Source organism: Arvicanthis niloticus, chromosome 2 (assembly GCF_011762505.2).
Source record: "Arvicanthis niloticus isolate mArvNil1 chromosome 2, mArvNil1.pat.X, whole genome shotgun sequence".
Taxonomy (NCBI): domain Eukaryota; kingdom Metazoa; phylum Chordata; class Mammalia; order Rodentia; family Muridae; genus Arvicanthis; species Arvicanthis niloticus.
Window position 1 is genome coordinate 46,764,334 of NC_047659.1, and position 16,505 is coordinate 46,780,838.

Genomic DNA, 16,505 nt, shown 5'->3' on the forward strand with positions numbered 1-16,505 from the left:
GCCAAGCCCACAGGCACACTCCTCTTCCTCGATTTCTGCCTTCACCTTTTACAAGTTTTAACTCTTAAAAATGGCATTTTTTCTTATCCATCTCTTTAGTGTGGATTTTGTTGTTATATATTTGGGTTTTTTTAATTATTAAAGAAGTTTATTTATAAATAAAATAGGAGGAAATCCTAAAGGCTCTTTAACCTAACTAGCTTGTTTATATCTTTGGAATCTGGTCCTGGGAAGTTAGCTGAGTCTGCAGTGGGAGAAACCAGGGTTATAAGCCTGGTAGCCTGCCACTCGGTTCTCAACCGTTTCCTTCCTCTATTCCACTTTGTATGTGGAGAGCCTTCTGATCTATTGCTTATTGGTTTAATGAATCAGATATTAATGTTTATTATTATTTATAATGTACAGAAGATTGTTATATGTAAACAACTTATAATATTTTGTTGTATAATGTTACTATCTTGAATCCACACTTCCCATTTGTAGATCAAATTTGTGGGCTTCTTAGTAAATAATATAGTATATAGCTTTATCTAAAATGAAGTGTGTTTTTTGGGTTTTATTGTTTTGTTTGTTTGTTTGTTTTTGTTTTCTAGACAGGGTTTCCCTATGTAGCTTTGGCTGTCCTGGAACTTGATCTGTAAACCAGGCGATCCTCAAACTCAGAGATCCACCTGCCTCTGCCTCCTTAGTGGTGGAATCAAAGATGTCCTCCACCACTGCCTGGCTCTAAAATGAAGTTTTAGAAGACTCCAAAATAGTGCATTTAACAAATTAGTTTTAACCTTTAATATGTGAGAATGTAAGTAGAAGTGAACATTATGTTATTTGTTCTTAATTTTGAACTAAAAGGTTTAAATCAGAATAAAACTGTGCCCCCTCAAAAATGTAATATTTAATAAGATTACAGATAACTAGATTACTAATCATACCAATACAGCAAAAATAAAATCCAGTTTTTCTATTTAAAAACAGATGTGCTGGGGTGGCTGGAGAGATTGGTTGTTACGGGCATTGGTTGCTCTTCCACCACTCCAGCTATCACATGAGGACAGCTGGGAACTCCAGTCCCAGCAGGTGCCAGCACTCTCTCCTGGCCTCTGTAGGTACTACACATATGTGGTGAACAGATGGACATGCAGGCAAAACAATCATACACATAAAATAAAGATTAAAAAAAGAGACTATGTTGAGACAAATTCCATGTTAAAGTAGATGGTATATGCCTTCTACTTATTCTTTCCTTATCCCCCAACATTATATCTAAATTCAAAATACTCATGATTAAAATGTCAGCTCTGTTTCCCTTGTTGAAAATACAAATTATTAAGCAAATACAAGTGATTCTATTCAAGATATATTAAAAAAAAAAAAAAAAAACAGAACTAAGAAAGCAATGGATCTTATCAATATACTGATACAACTTTGTTCCGTTGGAGGCTGTCTTAAATGTCCATTTGATTTGAAGGTATAAGATAAATTCAGGGCTGGAGAGATGGCTCAGTGGTTAAGAGCACTGTCTGCTCTTCTAGAGGTCTTGAGTTCAATTCCCAGCAACTACATGGTGGCTCACAACCATCTGTAATGGGATCTGATGCCCTCTTCTAGCACACAGGTGTACATGCACATAGATCACCCATATATAAAATAAGTAAATCCTAAAGAAGAGGAGGAGGAGGAGGAGGAGGAGGAGGAGGAGGAGGAGGAGGAGGAGGAGGAAGAAGAGGAGGAGGAAGAAGAGGAAGAAGAAGAAGATTCACAAGGGGTGGGCAACATGGCTAAGTGGGTAATGATACTTTTGCTGCCAACCCTGATGAGTGGCTTTGATCTCTCACATTGTGGACTTATCCTCCATAAGTTATTCTCTAACATTCACATGTGTACTATGGCAAACATGGGCCCAGGCATGTGCCTACCCACATACATACACATATTAGATAGGTAGATGGATAGGAGAGATGGATGGATGGATGGATTGGTGGGTGGATAGATAGATAGATTTTAAGGTTATTTAAGAAATATTAAGTGAAAGTCATTCCTTCCTGGTCTGGACTTTTAAACTAATGATTGGGGAATTCCCACTGCTGATAGATGTTTACAGGGTTACTTATAAATTGAATAATTTTTATGAGCAACAAATTCCCTGATTTAAGTTAGGAATTCATCATAAGATATTAAATCATCTTTAAAAGATATATACCAATATAATAAGACTAATAATGAACCGGTTACCAACATTAATATTTCCTGAACAGCAATGCACTAGAGATGGCTGAAAATCATAAGTGATTTATAAGTGGCAATGTTTGTTTATTATGGACTTTCTAAGATCTTGCATATTACTGTTTAAACACAGATATTGTAGAATAAGTCAAAAGTGTACTTTATGCCCTCTTAAATGTATCTTAAATATGAATGGCATGTAAATAAGAGAACCTGTTCAGAAGACATCTTCCTTCAGTTGAACAGAAGCCACCCATTTCACAGATGATTTAACCGATTAACCCACCACTTTGCTGATTGTTCTAGTAACTGGAATTTCACTCCTTGCTGTTGTCTCTAGGTGCAGCTTAATTTACAGAACAGATTTCTTTTATTCTCACCAAAATGCACCACAGTTTTGGTGTTGTTAAAGTAAAAAGTCAGTGGTTCATTAAAGCTAGTTTTCACATGCATTGACAAGAGATGTGCTGTTTAAAGTAACTGCTACCTCTCTGCACTCTTTACTGCTCAGCTGAAACCTTAGCTTCTCTCTCAGGGAAAGCATGGAGCTAACCACTTAGCATGTAGTAATGAATGTTCTCAGTAAAGTGATGTGGCATGGCAGTCTTCCAGTTTTTAGTATGTTGTAGCGTACCATGTACCTGGGAGTGTCTGAGGCTATCTTTATAACTGTGCTGTTGAATCTGAAGCCATATTAGTAGTCCTATGATAGCTGTGGTTGTAAAAGTTCTTATTAAGAAGGATATATTGACTCAAAGAAACATTCTTCTACTTGAGATATGTGTGTGTATGTGTAGTAAATAACCTACTATATATATGTGTATTTGTATATATACACTCACACATATATATACACCTAATATATATATAATATTATATAATATATATAATTATATATATAGTAGATAATTACTTAAAATATTCTATTGTGAAAATACTTTATTTTTGTAGAGTTTTTTTAGAGCAGCCTAATGTTTGCTTTTATAGTCTTGGAAAATTCCTTAAATGACCTTTCTGAAGCTTAGTTTAAGTACTAATTATAGTTTTTAAGTCCATGTTTAATCATTGTAGAAAAGGTATCTGTTCATTGATTCTATAATGAAATTCTAAGGCTGTGTTTAAAGAGTTGCTGCTAACCTGTTTGGCAAATGTTGTGTAGCAGACATACACGCTCATCAGCTAACACAGGTTATCCACAGGAAGGTTTCAGTAGGAAACAGTGTCTGCAAATGAGATCTTTCCTGTTAAATACGCACACTCACAGTCACTGAGCACTCAAATATGCTGACTATATGCATTTCAACAGGAATTTGACACCCATCTTTGGGAATGGTACTTTTGAATGGTGTAGTACAACCAAGTAGAGGGAGGAGACAATATGGGCCCGAGTCTGTAATTTATAAATCACCATGCTTGAGAAGGACTTGTCCAGGGTGACTTGTACATCCTTGGTTTTAGAATTTACATACAATGAACCTGGTAGTTAATAGAATTAATTAGGAAAGCTGATAGTATTAGCAAAAACTGAGATACTTTTTTTCTCATGCTAAATGGAAAAAGAAAAGAAAGGAAGAAGAAACCCACAGTGCTATGAGAGCAACACTCATGAAATTATTCTAGAAATCAGCTTCTAAGTAAGTGTAATTAAATGATTTTATTTCAGTACCCCTGCAGATTAGTCTATGGCAGAGTTGCGTCCTAATGTTGGAACAGTACAAGATAGAGTCACCATCAGACACACTGCTTTCAGATTAATAATCCTTTGTGTACGAGAATTCATCTAAGGAGTAGTGTCTTTCTGTTTCTCTATGTGATTATTTTGCCCAAAAAAAGCTTTCATTTTTTTAAGTAGCACAAAAGCTGTAATTGGCATGCTTTGTAAGGAAGTGTCAGTGTGCGAGAGAGTGGCGATCACTAAGAATTCTTTTACGTGTTCTTTCCCCTTTGCGCCACCGCCTCCTCAGCAGGGTCACTGAGATCACTAGCTTTTCTTGAAATGGCCATTTTCACTGGCAGGTGCATTATACCCTGTATTTTCAGATTGTTTTTCCATTCTGAATGTTTGGCAGGTTGATTGCTCTGGCTGCATTGACGGAGAAAGGGCTGACAAATGCGGTTGGGCTGGCTGAAAAGACAGTGATTACTGTTTTCCTTTGTGGCTGATTGAGGCCCTTGAAAGGAAAAATTTTAACCTTCACCATTTGGTTCAAAAGTATGAGCATATATTGAAATCACTCGTGCCATTTATCCTAGTTCTGTAAACTTGTCAGACGTAAAAATCGCTCAATTTCAAGTAATGTAGGATTGGCATACGTCATTATCATTCTGATTAAGTTGGAGGTTGTATCATTGTGTGCGCTATACAGTGTCATTTAAAGCTTTCTGTGCACAGGTACAGTTATATTTTTATTGCGTATACTATAGAGTTAGAAAGATTTTCTTAGCTCTCTAAATCTAACACTGTGTGTGGTTTGGCAGCTGGTGTGGCCTACAAGCTGCATTTTGTTTTCAGGGTAAAGGCTTGTCTGTAGCCTCCTGGAGTGTGGGTAATTGCACAGGCTCACCAGTGGGGAGAGACACAGGATTGGAAGCAGTCAAGCGGAAGAATGTTATGCCATCTCCTTGCCACCTTGCAGTAGAAAGACACAATCCCAGCAGTGCCATCTGGTTGCTGCTATCTAGTCAGCTGGCCTGACTGCTGGGACCGTGACTTGGCAGCTGGTTCCCAGCCTTGACCGTTCTTTTGTGTAGGCTGTATGTGTATGTGTTTTAGATCATTTTGTACATGGGTCAAGGAAATGACTATAGCAGACAAGGAAAGCGCCCTTACTGAATAGGCTTTCATTACTGGAGATGGACTCTGTGCAGATGCCTGCTGCCATTCCCTGATACACAACTAAGATGTGCGTGGACAATAAAAACACATGCTTTTTTTTTTTTTTTATGAATTCTACCTTGGTTTGTAGCAAAAAGAGATGGTAGACAGGGTTATATAACCTATATGTCCTATAACATTTTTAAATAAATTATTTCAAGTTATATACTAGTTTGGGGATTCATGGGATTTGATAATTTTAAAAAGTCTTATAAACATTGTATATCTCCATTTATTTTTATTAAAATTAAAGAAAACTGTTTTAAGTGCTTATTGCCACATCACACAGTGATAGATAATGAGACTCACATTTAAAATGACAGAATAGAAAATGTGATCTCAAAGCTATTATCTTTAAAATCTGACTCTCAAATAGCAACCTGAGAGTTAATGTAAGCATCGTTATGTCCCAGGAAGACCCATCAGACACTGATGGTTTCAGATCACAAGTAAGCATCCAGCTCTGTGGGCTGTTTTAGACATTTGATTTTCTTCATTCTGCCGCATTAATGTGTCAGCATGCTCTACAGAACTATGTAGGAGTCACATAGTTGTTCTGTCTAGAATAGTAATGCTTGTAAGCTCAGACTTCCATGAGGAATTCTTCCCACTTATATCTTACTTATGCTTTACATGGTTACAAAGTAGGATAACTCTTGATGAGGTACCAAAGGTAGCTTAAAATTAAAGTTTCCATTTCATTCTTTAAGTTGGTACTGGTAAATTCCCGCTGTTTGTGACCGTCTTTACAAGTGCTTCACCTTGAGAGAGTTGTGATGCCTCTGAGATACTGCCTCAGAATCAATTGACAACTGTCTGTATTAAGGAAGTCTTTGTTTATTGTTCAGATGAGGAGGAGGAAGATGATGTAGTGACTCCTAAACCTCCTGTTGAGCCTGAAGAAGAGAAAACTTTAAAAAAAGACGAAGAGAATGACAACAAAGGTACCTTAGCATATTTAAGGGTTTTGCTTTATCTTGTTCTGCTGATTCCTTTAAGAAGTTGTTATATTATTTATGAGTTATAGTAGAATAAAATGCTCTAAATCAAAGATAATATGTGACATTTCTTGAACCATATTATAATAGTGAGTTGACAGGATTTAATTGGCCTAAATCATACTTTAAAAACAAAGACAAACCTTTTTTTCCAGCTCCCCCTCATGAACTAACTGAAGAAGAAAAACAACAAATTTTACACTCAGAAGAATTTTTAAGTTTCTTTGACCATTCTACAAGAATTGTAGAAAGAGCCCTTTCTGAGCAGATCAACATCTTCTTTGACTACAGTGGAAGAGATTTGGAAGACAAAGAAGGGTAATGTTTAATTCCTAAGATCAGAGCTTCTGCAGCCTTAAAGGATATTCATGTTAGGAATGACACAAGTTATAATGCTGTCTTTTTTTGTGATGATCTTTTTCTGTAGGGAGATTCAAGCAGGGGCTAAGCTATCATTAAATCGACAATTTTTTGATGAGCGTTGGTCAAAGCATCGAGTTGTTAGTTGTTTGGATTGGTCATCCCAGGTAAAGTATAGAAAACTAGTTATTATAACTCACTTTTTAATTCTAATTAGCATATAGTTTTATTCTGGTTATAGGACTTTTTGTTACTAAGTCAATGTGTGTCACATTAAATAAACAATACTGGGTGGTGGCTCTGACATTGCCATTGTCACACTGACTTGCATACCTTGGAAGGAAAAATTGGAACTGCTTTTAGATTTGAAATTCAGGACTTTATGTTCAAACCCAATTTTGCTAATTTAATTATCCACTGAACACTTGATATAAAAATTAAACATTTTAAATGTTAAACTTTGCTAATTCAAAATTAGACTAACATCTTGGTGAATGTACTATGAAGATAATTTTCAGAATAACTTGGTAGACAGTTAAGAACATAAAATAGTTCTTATTATTCATACTTTTTGTTCCTTCTTGATTCTTGTGAGCAGTATCCAGAATTACTTGTGGCTTCCTATAATAACAATGAAGAGGCTCCACATGAGCCTGATGGTGTGGCTCTTGTGTGGAATATGAAGTACAAGAAAACTACCCCAGAGTATGTGTTCCACTGCCAGGTAAGGTCGTCCTTCAACTGTCTTCCCACGTTTAAGGATTCATTCATGAATTTAGACAAGTGCCTTTTTTTTCCCCATCAACATGATTTCATTGGATTGGCATTTACTAAACCACTCCATATTTGCAAACAGCTGTCAAACACAAAGCAGAGCACTCTGAGTTCAGTGTGATCTGTCTTTTTTAGCTTTTCTAACATCTCTTATAATGTTTAATCACACCTAAAGTCCTTTGCAGTTGTGACTTTCTGTTATTGATATAGACAGAATCTTCAGGAATACTTCTTTCCCTCAGAAAGTAGGACTTACTGCTGAATATATAATTAGACACCAGCCCCCTGAATCACTTAGACATGGCCTGAGGAGTTGCAACTAAATAGTTTTAAGTAAAAACATGTGGTTGAAGTAGGAAGCAGATGTAGATTTTTTAAGTGGATTTAGCAAAAGTTAGAATTTGAGACTCTTACTGATTGTATAAGTTAAAATCTTAATAGTGTCATAATTCAAAATAAACACTTCAAACAAAAACTAATATGTTCTTTACTGTCATATTACAGTCAGGTCAGTCACAGGCCAGCTTTGCTTTAAAAACTGTAACTGATTGAAGCAAGTTTTATTTTGTTTGATAATCATATAAACATATAAAGATCACATTTGACTTTTGAACAAAAACTTATATTTTTTTTATAATATTAAAATAGAGTGGATTGTTTTTAAAACTTCTAATACCTTAAGCAATAGAAAGGTAAATATTTCAGATTTGTTTTTTTAATTCACCAGACTTTTCTTACTTAAATCTTAAATCAAAAATTCTACTTTTTTGCAGTCAGCTGTAATGTCTGCTACATTTGCAAAATTTCATCCAAATCTTGTTGTTGGAGGTACATATTCAGGCCAAATTGTGCTTTGGGATAACCGTAGCAATAAAAGAACTCCTGTCCAGAGAACACCACTGTCAGCTGCTGCACACACAGTAAGTAACTAGTTATTTCCTTAGACTTCTGTTTGCCTTCACCACCAACTATATAGTCCCAGGAGAGTGACTTCCGAACATGCTTCCTTGTATGTGGAGGGTGCATATATCACGAAGTCATCTGTCTTCTAAGACAACCTCTTATTAATGAACAGAATAGCAGCAAACTTCATATTAAAATTAAGTCAGTGATGGGATGTTGTCCCAGCAATGCTCAAGGTCCTAGGTTCACTTCCCAAGAGCAACAAAACAAAAGCTGTCAGGTTTCAAAGCTGTTTTGATAATGAAATGGAATACCCATAATTAGACTAATTGTTTTCTGGGTTTTGTTGTTTGTTCATAAATAACCTCTGAAAACTGTTTTATGTCTTTAGCACCCTGTCTACTGTGTTAATGTTGTTGGAACACAAAATGCCCATAATCTGATTAGCATCTCTACTGATGGGAAAATTTGTTCCTGGAGTTTGGACATGCTTTCCCATCCACAGGTAGGTTAAACTTAGGAATGTGAAATTTTGCAGTAAATATTAGTTTTTAATTGCATGTGTACCCCTGCGTGCATTTTATCGTAAGCTATTTTTATACTATTTATTGTACAGATTATAATCCTAAGTATGTGTTGATAGTTTAAATGTATCTTACCAAAGCCTTTTCATTTAACTGAGGTAGGTTTGTTTATATTAATAGTATGTTAAAACAACAGCATACAAACTAGTTACAACTAGAAGCTTTGTAACAAAATTTGAAATTAAAGCTCTACAAATTAATTTTTTCTTTTTTTTATATAGGATAGCATGGAGTTGGTTCATAAACAGTCAAAGGCAGTAGCTGTAACATCTATGTCTTTCCCTGTTGGAGATGTCAACAACTTTGTTGTGGGCAGTGAAGAAGGGTCTGTCTATACAGCATGCCGCCATGGCAGGTAAACCTAGTAGGAATTAGCCGTTGTTTAAATTTTTCCCTTGAGTCATCTCATTGAAACAACTTGTTCCTTATTTAAGTAGAATTCTCTCCTAGACTTGGGACATTAAATTTGGGCACTGAAAACTTGAGTTAATTTTTTTTAACTGTAGTAGTTTGGATTTATGTGTTTTTGGCTTGTGTGGGTTGTGGTATGTTGTCGAGATCTGTATGTGCTGCACATGCTCACAGAAGTTACTGGGAGGAGGTGTGTTCAGCAATTAGAAATGCAGTCTCTATGTTCCACATATTGGCCTTCAGGTTTATAAATGTGATTGTCACCTGTTTTTTGTTTAGATTCATTTGAACTTAGAGTTTTAGTCTGAGCCTACTGATAATGGTATAGCAATGTCACTACATATGTTAAGCCGACTAATAGTTCTCTTACTGTTCAGTCTGTTTTGAAATTGTCTAGCTGTCCTTTAAAAACATTGAGCATCTGGACCTCATTTTCAGTACAGATCGCCTTCATTTCAAAGCTTTTGACTTAAATTAGTCCAGATTGTTTCCTACACAGCATCCCTACACAACATCCCTACACACTATCCTTACACAGCATCCCTATACAGCATCCCTACACAGCATCTCTACACAGCATCCTTATACAGCATCGTTATACAGCATCCCTACACAGCACCCCTACACGGCATCCCTACACAGTATCGCTACACAGCATCCCTACACAGCATCCCTACACAGTATCCCAACACAGTATCCCAACACAGCATCCCTACACAGCATCCCTACATAGTATCCCAACACAGCATCCTTATACAGCATCCCTACACAGCATCCCTACACAGCATCTCTACACAGCATCCCTACACAGCATCCCTACACAGCATCCCTACACAGCATCCCTACACAGCATTCCTACACAGTATCCCAACACAGCATCCCAACACAGCATCTCTACACAGCATCCTTATACAGCATCCCTACACAGCATCTCTACACAGCATCCTTATACAGCATCTCTACACAGCATCCTTATACAGCATCGCTACACAGCATCCTTATACAGCATCCCTACACAGCATCTCTACACAGCATCCTTATACAGCATCCCTACACAGCATCCTTATACAGCATCCCTACACAGTATCGCTATACAGCATCCCTATACAGCATCCCTACACAGCATCCCAACACAGTATCCCTATACAGCATCCCTACACAGCATCCCTATACAGCATCCCTACACAGCATCCCTACACAGCATCCCAACACAGCATCCTTATACAGCATCTCTACACAGCATCCTTATACAGCATCCCTACACAGCATCTCTACACAGCATCCTTATACTGCATCCCTACACAGCACCCTTATACAGCATTCCTATACAGCATCCCTACACAGCATCCCTACACAGCATCCCTATACAGCATCCCTACACAGCATTCCTACACAGTATCCCTATACAGCATCCCTACACAGCATCCCTACACAGCATTCCTATACAGCATCCCTATACAGCATCCCTACACGGCATCCCTACACAGTATCGCTATACAGCATCTCTATACAGCATCCCTACACAGCATCCCAACACAGTATCCCTATACAGCATCCCTACACAGCATCCCTACACAGCATCCCTATACAGCATCCCTACACAGCATCCCTACACAGCATCCCAACACAGCATCCTTATACAGCATCTCTACACAGCATCCTTATACAGCATCCTTACACAGCATCTCTACACAGCATCCTTATACAGCATCCCTACACAGCATCCTTATACAGCATCCCTACACGGCATCCCTACACAGTATCGCTATACAGCATCCCTATACAGCATCCCTACACAGCATCCCAACACAGTATCCCTATACAGCATCCCTACACAGCATCCCTACACAGCATCCCAACACAGCATCCTTATACAGCATCTCTACACAGCATCCCTACACAGCATCCTTATACAGCATCCCTACACGGCATCCCTACACAGTATCGCTATACAGCATCCCTATACAGCATCCCTACACAGCATCCCAACACAGTATCCCTATACAGCATCCCTACACAGCATTCCTATACAGCATCCCTACACAGCATCCCTACACAGTATCGCTATACAGCATCCCTATACAGCATCCCTACACAGCATCCCTACACAGTATCGCTATACAGCATCCCTATACAGCATCCCTACACAGCATCCCAACACAGTATCCCTATACAGCATCCCTACACAGCATCCCTATACAGCATCCCTACACAGCATCCCTACACAGCATCCCTACACAGCATCCCTACACAGCATCCCTACACAGTATCCCTATACAGCATCCCTACACAGCATCCCAACACAGTATCCCTATACAGCATCCCTACACAGCATTCCTATACAGCATCCCTACACAGCATCCCTACACAGCATCCCTACACAGCATTCCTATACAGCATCCCTACACAGCATCCCTACACAGCATCCCAACACAGCATCCTTATACAGTATCTCTACACAGCATCTCTACACAGCATCCTTATACTGCATCCCTACACAGCACCCTTATACAGCATTCCTATACAGCATCTCTACACAGCATCCTTATACAGCATCCCTACACAGCATCTCTACACAGCATCCTTATACTGCATCCCTACACAGCACCCTTATACAGCATTCCTATACAGCATCCCTACACAGCATCCCTACACAGCATCCCTACACAGCATCCCTATACAGCATCCCTACACAGCATCCCTACACAGCATCCCAACACAGTATCCCTATACAGCATCCCTACACAGCATCCCTACACAGCATTCCTATACAGCATCCCTATACAGCATCCCTATACAGCATCCATACACAGCATCCATACACAGCATCCCTACACAGTATCCCTATACAGTATCCCTATACAGCATCCCTACACAGCATTCCTATACAGCATCCCTATACAGCATCCCTACATAGCATCTTTTGTCCTTGTTCTACCACCATGAATATGATCTTATTGAGTTCTCTTGTTAACAGCATGGTGCTTACAGCTCTAAAATAACCCTGCTATATTAGTAGTGTTACCACATCTGAATAGAGTGGCATTTGGCATAAGTTAGGTTGATAAACTATGAACCTAGAATTGTGTTTGAAATTTAGTCAAGGTCTGCTGTATAAACCCTTGATAAGATACATTGGCTAGGTGTGATGGTGCAGGCATTTAATCTCAACACTCTGGAGGTAGAGGAAGGTGGAGCTCTGGTTTTGAAGCTAGCCTGGACCACATAGTATGTTCCAGAGCAGCTCAGACTTCAAAGACCCTGTCTTAGAAATGAATAAGTAAAAATGTTAAGAAAATAATATGTGGTGTACTTCCAAGAGGGTCCCTAACATGTTCACTTTTATGAAATAGCAAAGCTGGAATCAGTGAGATGTTTGAGGGACACCAGGGACCCATCACTGGAATCCACTGTCATGCAGCCGTTGGAGCAGTAGACTTCTCACATCTGTTTGTCACTTCGTCTTTTGACTGGACAGTAAAACTTTGGACAACTAAGGTATCTGAAACACAGCATTCTGCTCATTTGGCCAGTTTCCTGACACAAGGTGGTGCTCTAATACTACAGGGAAAGGCATGGTGTTAGATCTTAGATGGCTTGGAGTTGTAATCCAAGTAGAACCCTGTAAGGAATCACACAGTATAACAAATATGATGATCCCCAAACAGTTGGAGAGTAGGCTTCCTCCCACTTCAGGCTTCTCAAGCAAAGGTCTGTTTACTCTAAATTATGTTGGGAAGAAAGCCCTGGTATCCCCTATACTTCCTCACATAATTTCATCCAGCTCCACACAGAAATCATTCATTTGCTTTGTGGTGAGCTAAGAGACTCAGGACTGTAGTGGCTCACAGAGGTAATGGGATAGAGAAAAGACAGAGACCATTCATAGTAAGTCCTGTACAATAAGACTACACAATAAACTTGAATCATTAAGAAATCATTGTGAAGGCACATGTGTGTTTGTTGTCTTAGTGTAGTATAACTAACTTTATTGAAGCTTAGTAAACTGGTTACTTGAAATATGTACTTAGTGATGAAAGTGTTCCCTAGGCCTCCATGAATTCCAGTGAGTGTAGCTTGGCTTGGCCAGTGACAGTCTCACAGACAGAGCTTAGGGAGCATGACCTATGTGACAGACTTTGTCATTTTGCTTGACCTTACGTTATATTTAATTTTCATTTGCTTGTTTTCGAGTCCTTCTGCACAATCATAGTGTTGCTAGTAAAACTGCACATTCAGTGCATCCTAGTCCATGTAAGCTCTGTTATAAGCCTCATATTTCTTGTCCGTCTACTTGAACTTAATGTTGACTTCTTGAATCCTTCACCGGGAAACAAAGTTTAGCCTGCTGTGGTTCTTGAAAATCTTTGAGACAATCTAGTATTCTTTTTTTTTTTTTTTTTTTGAAAGTTTTATTAGATATTTTATTTATTTACATTTTAAATGTTGCCCCTTTCTTGGTTCCCCGCCCCCCCCCCCGAAAACCTCCTATTCCATCCCCCTCCCTCTGCTTCTATAGGGTGTTCCTCCACCCACCCACTCCCACCACCCGGCCCTGGCATTCCCCTACACTGGGGTGTCAAGCTTTCACAGGACCAAGGGTCTCTTCTCCCATTGATGCCCAAGAAGGCCATCCTCTGCTACATATGCAGCTGGAGCCATGGATCCCTCCATGTGTATTCTTTGGTTGGTGGTTTAGCCCCTGGAAGCTCTGGGGGGTCTCGTTAGTTTATATTTTGTTCCTCCTATAGGCTTGCAAACCCCTTCAGCTCCTTTAGTCCTTTCTCTAACTCCTCTACTGGGGATCCTGTGCTCAGTCCCATGGTTGGCTACAAGTATCCACCTCTGTAAAATCTAATATTTTACAGAGGTGGATAATCTATCTATCTATCTATCTATCTATCTATCTATCTATCTATCTATCTTCCTTCCTTCCTTCCTTCCTTCCTTCCTTCCTTCCTTCCTTCCTTCCTTCCTTCCTTCCTTCCTTTCTTTCTTTCTTTCTTTCTTTCTTTCTTTCTTTCTTTCTTTCTTTTGGCCTCTCTGCCTCTCTGCCTCTCTGCCTCTCTGCCTCTCTGCCTCTCTGCCTCTCTGCCTCTCTGCCTCTCTCTCTCTCTGCCTCTCTCTCTCTCTGCCTCTCTGCCTCTCTGCCTCTCTGCCTCTCTGCCTCTCTGCCTCTCTGCCTCTCTGCCCCTCTGCCCCTCTGCCCCTCTGCCCCTCTGCCCCTCTGCCCCTCTGCCCCTCTGCCCCTCTGCCCCTCTGCCTCCTCTGCCTCCTCTGCCTCCTCTGCCTCCTCTGCCAAGTGCTGGGATTAAAGGCATGTGCCACCACTGCCTGGTTAAAATCTAGTATTCTTAAGAGATGCTTTCTACTGTAGTGAACTCCTGGTTGTGTGCTTTACTAAGTTCTGGCCTCAGCATCCAGAGTACACTTACTGTTCACTCTTTTCCTGTCTTGAGCCCCACTCTCAGCCTAACATGATTTAGTAAACAGCCTTGAAGAGCTTGCCCTCTAAAATTGAGCATTTTCAGCTTTGACATTAACAGACAAAAAATAGCTCATATGTCTATGAAGGAAATATCTAGAAAAGTGCCTAACACACTGTCCAGCACACAACAGGCGTCGTTCTAATTGGGTCAGAGCCTAAGTGTATTTAATCAGTCTTCTCATTCATCCTTGGATCTTACACTGGAGAAAGGATAGAGAAAGACGAGTCTCATAGCCATAAGCAAAGACGAGCATGATCTACAACTCTGTATATATGGGAAAATACATACTCAGGTAGTAAACAAAGCAAGATGCAGAATTACCAAGATAAAATCTACCATTTCAGCCAGGCGGTGGTGGCGCACGCCTTTAATCCCAGCACTTGGGAGGCAGAGGCAGGTGGATTTCTGAGTTCGAGGCCATCCTGGTCTACAGAGTGAGTTCCAGGACAGCCAGGGCTACACAGAGAAACCCTGTCTCGAAAAAAACAAAAACACAAACAAACAAACAAACAAACAAACAGAAAATCTACCATTTCCACATAGGCTTCAAATACCCATATAAGTTGAAAGATTTCTGGGTATGCTTTCTCATGTACTAGCCCTGTTAGAGTCAAGAGAGACATAATATTTTTGACACATTCTTGCCAGTTTCATTCCTATTTTGGCTGTTTGATGACTGAGTGGTTAATTTTTAAATGTCAGATGTTCAGTTTGTCAGCATCCTTTAAATTTGAGTATACATTAACAGGGTCTGAAAATGAAGCACTCGTCTTGCCTACTTGAGAGTGAACTTGCCTGTGATGCAGACTGATGGGCATTTGCTTTTGTGGTTCTGTATAGATGCTTCATTAATAGATCATAGTTCTGTTTCTGTTTCAACAATAGACGTTGCTTTCATTTATTTGTGTTTGTGTGTGATGTATGTATTGTGTATGTGTGTGAATGCAGGTGTGCTTGTGCCAAAGTGCACAGGTACAAGTCACAGGACTCCAGGGTTAGTTTCTTCTGCTACCTTGCCAGATAGACCATGGAATTTGGATCATCAAGCCTGTGCTCGGGCACCTCTGTCCACTCAGCCATCTCTCCAGTCCCACTGTCCCAGAAGAGATTTAAGTAAGAATGATAGGCAGGCATCTCTCTTTTCCTTACTAATTAAGTTCTGTTGTTTCTTTTATTCACTCTCAAATATGATACATATCTCTCCCCTGCCCCAACACCCTTCCTAGTGGCCAAAGGATGAGCCAGTATAGAGTAGTATATTTTTACATCATATATGACCAAGAACCCCTTAAAATATTAACAGAATTGCATTGGCCTATGTTGTTTTTATATAGTTTAGTGATAGTACACTTGTCTACTGTGTATGAGGTCCTGGATTCAATCCTAACTCTGGAAGAAAAAAGGACTAAGAATTACTCTCTATTAGTTTATCCTTTCTGCAAACAATTCTGTTCTATGACTGGTCAAGCAGCAATGTGTGTGCTAGATAAATTTATATACATGGCCACACTTGTGTCCTCAGAGTCAACTGCTTCCTAGTTTAGTTGTTAGTATGTATCTACCCTTTTAAATAATTTGATCGAAGCCCTGCTTGTGCTGAATAATGAGTAGTATACATGCTCATGGATAATAAATGCTAATAAACAATAGACTGTATCTTAAAATTGCTTTAAAAACATTACTCTAATTCCATTGAAGCTTTTATTTTTAAATTTTTAAATTTATTTTACGTGTGTGAGTGTTTTGTCTTTATGTCTGTGGACCACATATAGGCCCAGTGCCCTCAGAGGCCAGAAGAGGACATCAGATCCCCTGGAACTAGAGTTACAGATGGTTTTGAGCTATTATATGAGTGTTGGCAATTAAACCTAGGTCCTCTACCAAAGTTGAC

At 39.2% G+C, this 16,505-nt stretch overlaps 1 protein-coding gene across 7 annotated transcripts in view; it reads left to right on the top strand.

The window, feature by feature from the left end:
• Window positions 1-16,505, top strand: part of Dync1i2 (dynein cytoplasmic 1 intermediate chain 2) — a 52,565-nt gene that overhangs the window by 25,578 nt on the left and 10,482 nt on the right. For all 7 annotated transcript variants that reach the window (XM_034494479.1, XM_034494474.2, XM_034494477.2 and 4 more), the window contains 8 exons: window positions 5,944-6,039; window positions 6,249-6,411; window positions 6,521-6,620; window positions 7,052-7,177; window positions 8,001-8,147; window positions 8,522-8,635; window positions 8,936-9,069; window positions 12,479-12,623. In XM_034494479.1, the coding sequence (XP_034350370.1) occupies window positions 5,944-6,039; window positions 6,249-6,411; window positions 6,521-6,620; window positions 7,052-7,177; window positions 8,001-8,147; window positions 8,522-8,635; window positions 8,936-9,069; window positions 12,479-12,623 (1,025 nt within the window). The remainder of the gene's footprint in view (window positions 1-5,943; window positions 6,040-6,248; window positions 6,412-6,520; window positions 6,621-7,051; window positions 7,178-8,000; window positions 8,148-8,521; window positions 8,636-8,935; window positions 9,070-12,478; window positions 12,624-16,505) is intronic.